This window comes from Phaethon lepturus, unplaced genomic scaffold (assembly GCF_000687285.1).
Source record: "Phaethon lepturus isolate BGI_N335 unplaced genomic scaffold, ASM68728v1 scaffold20496, whole genome shotgun sequence".
NCBI classification, from domain to species: domain Eukaryota; kingdom Metazoa; phylum Chordata; class Aves; order Phaethontiformes; family Phaethontidae; genus Phaethon; species Phaethon lepturus.
The window spans coordinates 19214-27023 of record NW_010544418.1 but is presented as its reverse complement, the minus strand read 5'-3'; the positions used below and the strand labels follow the sequence as shown (position 1 = coordinate 27023).

Genomic DNA, 7810 nt, shown 5'->3' with positions numbered 1-7810 from the left:
CTGTATCTGCTTCCTAATACTTTCATATTGGTTATCACAGGACAGTAAGGAACATCATCTTCACTGTATTTGCTGTCCAAGTATTTCTCTATAGCATAACAGCTAGGTAGGTATTTTATATCAGTCTTGGTCCTGACACACTACATACCCTCCTCTTAACGTGTCAGAGCCCTCAGTTCTAGTTACTCTCCCTGGAGGTGTCCATGGCAGAGTCTCAGCTACAGACTTGAAATACTATACATAAGCAACTCAGTAGAGCTCTACTTCTGTTTAGCAAAAGGACTCTTTTTCATAACCTGACTTCCAGAAAAAGAGGGAGATGGGTCTCAGCTTCTGCCAAGAAGATTCTACCCCTTTTATTCTTTTATTTTATGTATTTTTTTAATCCTTTTTGCAGATGAGAGTTATGTGACCAAAGTACCAGCAGAAAAAATTTACCCAACGGGAGTGTAAATGACATTCTTCAGACTGCTTTGGGTATGGAGAGCTCCCAAAACTGCCTTTGGAAGTAGCACAGGCAGCATTTCCACTGATGGGATTAAATGAAATCAGCTGCATTGTGCTGCAGCCATCCAGTTTCCTCTTTGGCTGCAAGTACCAGCGTGAACTATGATAAGCCTCAGATAGTGCTTCATTGAAATCAAAGAACAGAGACAGCTCTGACTTATTAGTATTCTGAGAGACAGTGTTGACTGATTTTTAATTTAAAAAAGGAGGGAAAAGGCGATAAAAATCTTATATTTAAAAGTGTGCTTTCTGTTTACAGGACTCTTTATTACTCCTTGATGACAAAGAAAACATTAGGGTCTCCACAAAAACTTCACTCTGTGTTTGTAAAATTAAATTCTCCTTCCAGTAAGTATCATATATCTAGTTCACCTTAGAAAACCCCCCACACATTGTAATGCCTGTGAAGGACATTGGCATGATAGTAGGAACTCCAAAGTCCTCCTTCCAGTCAAGAAGGGGTACAGCCTACATAAAAGATCTGGAAAGATTTTCCACAGTCCATTATGTCTTTGGTCCTGCCATGGACAACAATATTGTCAAATAGTGTTATTTCTAGATGTGGTCTTAATTTCTATTATTATCCAACCTACCACTTCTGTTCCTGAACCAAACTACACGAGTTAGGTTTTGCATATTATGCTCATGCCAGTCCATATCGCTCAGAATAGAGCTGGGAGTACCCATGCTTTCCAGCAGTCAGCCTGGTAGCTTTAGCTGATGACAGAAGATGGCTGTGTATTATGATCCCGCTCCCAGCCTGTGACTGGACTTACCGTGCACTCGCAGTATGTGTGTGTGTGTATATATATATATATATATGTATTAAAAAAAAGTGTGCACATAGTAATGAGAAGAGAGATCAATAACAGCAAAGCAACGTCAGACTTAAAACCCCTTACTGCTCAGTATATGAGCAATCTAGTTAGGTGAAAGTTCCAGACAATCAAGTGACGTAAGCTAAAACGGGACATAAAGCAACATATCTCCTACGTCAAGTGTTTTCACATATTAGAGATGACCTTGCATAATCCACTCATAGTTGTGATGCAGAAGCAGAAAAGCAGTCACAAGGGCATCCTTCACAGAATATTCCTGCTATTATGCACCTTCTCTGACAAATACAAAAAATTGATTACATGATCGGACATTTCAAATAGAAAATGGTACTATACATATCATAGCAAGCACACTTCGAAAAAGCAATAAATAAGAAAACCCTGCTGATACAGTAGGCCTAAAATAGCCCTATGACAAATAAATGGCTTTCTAAAAGCCTTTACAAGGTCTGCACAGACTGTAAATGTTTGGTATAAAAACAAACAAAAAAAGATATGAAAGTGTGACACAGTAAAATTTTTAAATACAGAGGACCTGGTAACAGATACAAGCACTTCTTCACGTACACAGGCTGAAAATTGGAGCCACGTCATTAATCGCTTTCTGATTAGATGAAGTATTTTAGTCGACCTGAAACAAAACTTTTGTTTGACATGAAATAGCTTAAGGCTTTATTGCTTTCATTTAAATTTGACAATTGAATTCTCATCACGAGACGAAACATAACAGTGTTTTGTTTTAGTTTTTAAATCCAAACTCTCTCTGCGTACCAGGACGATAAGGTTAACAGTCAGTGGCTTTTAGCTTCTTTTTAGTCTGCAGAGACAACATATCAAACAATTACTCATTTATAGCTGAAATAATGACAACTGTCATTAAAAAGGAGCTGATATTCCCCCTTTTCTCATCTTTGACATGCTTTATCTTGGTAGAAATAGTTTTGTTTGTGAATCAAATAATTCAAGATCACCAGAGCCTGTTACCAAAACTTAAAAGTGGGTGTAGTTTTTCTTCATCTGCAACAACGGAGAGACAATGACAATATCATCTGAATCATCTGAGTGAGCTTCATCCACAGACAGAGAGGGAGTAGACTGTGATTGCTTCTCAGAGGACCTGGCTGAAATGATTACAAAGGAAACAAGGTCATCAATAAACAACACTGACAAAAACAAGCCCTTCTGGGAAGTGTAATATTCTCTGAGCCATTAAGTTTCCAGAATTACCTACAGTTATGAATAACTCTGATCTATCTTTTCCTGTATGTAACTATTACTGTTCCCCTTTAATGGAAGAGCATGCATGGCAAGTGTTAAGTTGACATACTGACCATGCGTGATTTGTCTTACTGTCTTTAAATCTTTGCAAGTGGTTACACACCACAAAGTAAAGCAATTCGATACTGAAGCCACCTCAGGTCATAAAAATAAGTACTTATTAGATAGCCAGAAAAGGAAAAATTGACCCAAGCAAGCTTAAGCTAAGCAGAAAGATCATAATGAGAACTTCAGTCAGGTATAGAGAAAATGGAAATCAGTGAGGACAAAAAGGATGGAAGCTCTCAGTGATTCTCTTCCATCGTTCTATCTGTAAAATACCAAAAATATTATTCACATGCTGTACTACCTTAATTAATGACAATAAAAATGGTGACCACACCGTGTTTTTTTTTGTTTGTTTGTTTGTTTGTTTTGTTTTTCTTTTGCCGCTTTGCTGTTTTTCTGTGTGTGTGGTTCTTTGCATCTCCTTCATTCCAATATTTGAGGAAATGTTCAGGGCATGAACAGACAGAACCCTAATAATTCCAGTAAATACTGGAAAATCAGAGGGATAAAATGGATATATACAAGGCCCCTAACATCTGATGAGCAGAACCAGCAGCCTGTATCCTCTCTGCAAGACATCTATGAACTAAATGACAACAGCTATTAATACTTCCCAGCACAATATCCTCCCCTCAGCTCCACTTATTTTTCAGTTTAAAATACCAATTCTCAAAACAGTATCTCCCAGAGAAGAAAACAAATCAAGACTATCTGTGGTAGGGAGAGGAAACAGACAAGTAAGAAGCCATACACTGAGATTTTGACACTGAAATGGAAGGAAAAATTGAGGGCACACAGAGAATATTACTTGGGGAGGAGACATGCCATGGGTCTCATAGTGAAATAAGAGGTTCCTGACACAGGAAAAAACCTCCTGGTATGGAAGAAGAGGCATACACAGCAACTGGAATGAGGAATAAAAAAGAGGCCACTAGCCCAGAAATAGAAAAAGAGTGACAGACAGAGAGCCTGTGAATGGAAAGGAGGAATGCAGGGAGCCCATTGCATTGACCTCAACCTACAGAAGCAAAAGAAACACCTGACTTTCAAGTTAAGTGAAATTCTTCTCTGCATCGGTCAACAAATAACGTAAGAGTTTTTTCAGGAAGATTTATGAGCCAGTAGTACTGGTGATAAGGATGAGCAAAGAGAACTTACAGAAGCAGGCATGATAACTAGAAGATGCAACTCCAACAATAAACAGATACTATATATGAAATAATATTGCCCAAATCATTATTCGATTATATCCTGCTCTTGATGTCTGAGATTTTTTGTCCTCATCTGCAGTTTAATATACTTCAGAGTGATAACTTTATCTTTGTGCTTTTGAAGGGGTAAGCACTGATTAGACTTAAGGGTTGTATATAAACTCATTATGATTTAAAAAAAGCCTCAAATTAAGTTAACAGTTGTATCCACAGTGGCTAGTGATATGCAGAGAGAAATGCTGCCCTTATTCAGGATTGCTGTGCATGTACAGAACATATTCTTCCTTCCTGCCACTCCTGATAGAAAGCAAAAAAACGCTAAGTTTCACAGACTAAGTTGTTATTATCTGTTCCATTTCATGGGAAGCACTGTCCACATTCTGAACACAAGTAAATCAGCACCAAATGTTACACCAGCTTTGCTTTTTTTTTTTTTTGAAAACAGAGACATCTAACCTAATGCAAACAATTAAAAGTCTGCAATGCTAGACCAGGATTATATAAATTTATCCTATCAGATACACAAGGTTCTTTAAAACACATTTTCATCTTTCCCATTCCTCCCAAAATAATGCTGGAAGGCTAGTAAAATTAAACGACTTACTGCAATATATACTTTCACTGAAGTTTTACGATCATTGCAAGATCTAGAGGTCACAAAATGCAAGTTTGGACATGCGACAAATGAAGCAAGAGCTTGTTCAACAGCTGCATGATTTAAAGCTAAAAGAATTTGATTGCTTTAAATCACTCAGCTGTTAAACAAGCTCCTTGTCTCATGCATTTCCAAGCTGCAGGATGACCAGTGAAATACGTTACATCAAAAACCGATGTTGCTAGTGCATTTTTACATCAGTCATGAGCTAGGAATGACAGATGTTGGACTTTCAGTTAACTTTAACATGCTTAAGCTACATGAATTCAAATGGCAAAAAACCTGCTATAACCAAAGAGATTGCCGAGGGGTGACATTTCTTCATAGAGGTGGCATTTACACCTGAATGCTCTCCTTCCTTTAGTAGGTTTTTCCCAATTTGTCTTTTGAGAGAGTCTAGTTAAACCCACCAAGGCACCAAAAGGTAACACTTCACAGAGCTACTTAGTGCAAGACAGTCTTTCAGGCAGCCATGCAGTTGCAGAAGCACACATCCAGTATGCTTCTTCACAAGCTGCCTAGATACATTCTATCCTCATCCCAGATTTTGAAAATGTCTCCCATATTTGTAAGATCAGCAGCAAATATAGCCTGCTTTGCTCCCAATCTCTCCTTGATATTCACCAGAAAAGGACTGCAAGGAAAAAAGTTTGAATGCTTATGGCCTCCACTCTATCCCTTCTGCTATAAATTCTTCCAGAACTTCTTCACGCATCACTTCGTGATCATGATCTGCAATAAAAGTTAGCTTTGGAAACTTCATAGCTAGGCAGTGACTGTGCTCTATTAGTATTCATACTATTGCATTTACCAGACTAGTTTCATCTTACATCCTTCTTTGGGTCTTAGAAGCACTTCTTCAGAAGCACAAAGCATTTTTTAAAATTATTCTTTCTCTTTGGGTAGAATATCACAACTGATTTACTCTGGGTTTAGACTGAGCATACCAATAATGACTACTGCAGTACAGCCCAGGCAAAACAGGATGCTGCAGCATTTTTTTTCTGGATACTGTCACTACACATAACTAAAATCACTCCAAACTCTTAACATCTTCAAAAGCAAGTACTACCTACTCCTTCACAAAGTAGAATACGCTCCTGAATATGGAATACAGTAAAGTTTCTTAAACATATTTTCCTTCACTGAAGGGTAACCTCTATATTTATAAACCCTGCAAATCTAGCTTACTCCTCATCTCAAATCTTGGCAAAAGAGCCTCAGCTGTTTACAGCATGCTCTGTTTCTAAGCAAGTCTGCAGGGACTGTCAGCTTTTCATTGACAAAAACCAAGCTAATGTTTCTCAGGTCACCCTCAAAGTTGCTCTTTTTTCTCTAACTGGTCCATAAAAGCCTAAAATATCCCACTCTGGATAGAACCAACCTTTTTCAATTTGTTTTTAACTCCTTTGAAGCTGCATGTCTAAGACTGTCTTATCTGCATCATTGTTTTGCCTTTCCTACTCAGTACATCTAACATCCTCCTAAAAGCCTCTTTGGCTTTAACTCCCATCTTCTCACAAACAGTAATGAAGAACTCAAGCAGGAAACCAAATGGCATAAGAGCCATAAAACCCCAACATTTTCCCAGTTTGTATTATAGCAGTACTAGTTGGCAAGGTTATCCAGGACTTCATTTTTCCCCTTACTGCAGCAACTGATGACTGCTGAAAAAAAAGGTGACTAAATACACATCTGACTAGGACAGTTCTTTTCACCAGAGTTTCTAAAGGGGACAGACATAAGTCAGGATGGTGAAAATGTTCTCAGCTTGTCTATGGCTTAAGGCGCAAAACGTTGTGGAAAGTACCACACTACAGCTACAATGCTGGGAGGACTCAAAAGGAAGTAGAGAGGCAATACAGGGGAACACCATGTTCCTTGCAGAATTACCACTCACACCAGAGAGAGACCTTCCAAAACACAGTTGTGACAAAAAGGCAAAGCACTGTGAGGAAGCTGATACCAAGACTGTCAAAGCTTTTCTTTTTTATGTAAGGGACTGTGTTTGCCAGTATAAGCGACATGTCATCAAATTAAAAGACGACACACATACAGAATCCAAGTATGCATTTGCACATGTGTGTGCATGTAAAGATGTTCGTTATAAAATTGTGTGTGTGCCCACTCAAAACACATACTTTTGATCACAGAGGGAAATTAGATTACCAGGAAGAGATGACATAAAGATTGAAGGAGGTCTCTGGAGCACTGCTGAGACCGGTTTCTTCTCTGTAACGTAAACTGAAGAATCTGCTTTCTCACTTGGTGCACTGGACGTAGAGGGCCTGCAAAAAGACATGCTGCATAGCATGGGGCACAGAACAGTAATTGCTGTCTGTTTTCAGAAGGTATGCTGAAAAGCTTCTCGTGTTGCTAGCCTCCAAGACAAAAGCTCATCACCTGCAGAAGTGAACTCAGACACAAAAGTGAGGTGACAGCTAGGTAACTCTCCTTGTAACCATGGCAGCCAATATTAAAAACTTTCAGAGCAGTAAACCCTAGAGAGAAAGGAAGCATTTTTCAAGACAGAGTCACCAGAAATCTAAGCAGTAAGCAAATCACTACATTCTTCCTGAGCTAAGTCACTAGACTGTATAGAAGGTGGTATTCTAGCTCTTCCCTGTTCTTGCTCCACATAACCCTTCACTTTTACATCAGGGCTTCAGATTCACTTACAGTAAGTGAGTGTACTAGCAATCAGTTTGGTAACAACTGTAATTTATTTTATTTTATTTTATTGTTTTTTTCCAAAAGAGTAACTATTTTACTTTTCCTCATTGCTGTGGAGAACATGCAACAGGATACAGTAAGACTACTGCTGCAACAAGAAACCCTTTTAGTTGCATACTCTCTGCATTTTCTCACGAGGAAGGTCTCCCTTGTCTTTATTGGAACAATGGCCTTGTTCTCCTCCTCTGCCAAGGAACCCACACTAAAATTCTATTTAAAAAAACCCGACCTCTCTCCTGTAATGTTGCAGCAATGTCCATTCCTCACTTACCTCTCCTCACACAGTAGTTTACGTGCCAAGTGAGCCCTGAAAATGGACTGGATGAATGTCACAATCTCATCTTTCTCCTTGCCATCAGAAGACAAGCTCAAGGAGTTTGACATGGAATTCATGCAGGAGTTCTGCAAAGCAATCAGATTAAAGAAAACTGACCTTTTACAGATTGCACAGAAGCTTGACAGAAGCTTTCACAATCTTAACTCCTGATTGTGAAAGTGGTAGTAAAGCAAATATTCCCATCTTTTGGTCTGCAGTCTTT

At 38.7% G+C, this 7810-nt stretch overlaps 1 protein-coding gene across 1 annotated transcript in view; it reads right to left on the bottom strand.

Moving 5' to 3' along the window:
* Nucleotides 1–2336: 2336 nt before the first annotated feature.
* The window catches only part of IQCE (IQ motif containing E), a gene marked incomplete at its 5' end in the record, with an annotated part of 23566 nt that continues 18092 nt past the window's right edge, over nt 2337–7810 (bottom strand). The window contains 3 exons of the mRNA XM_010288683.1: nt 2337–2467; nt 6708–6841; nt 7543–7673. Coding sequence (XP_010286985.1) covers nt 2337–2467; nt 6708–6841; nt 7543–7673 — 396 coding nt within the window. The remainder of the gene's footprint in view (nt 2468–6707; nt 6842–7542; nt 7674–7810) is intronic.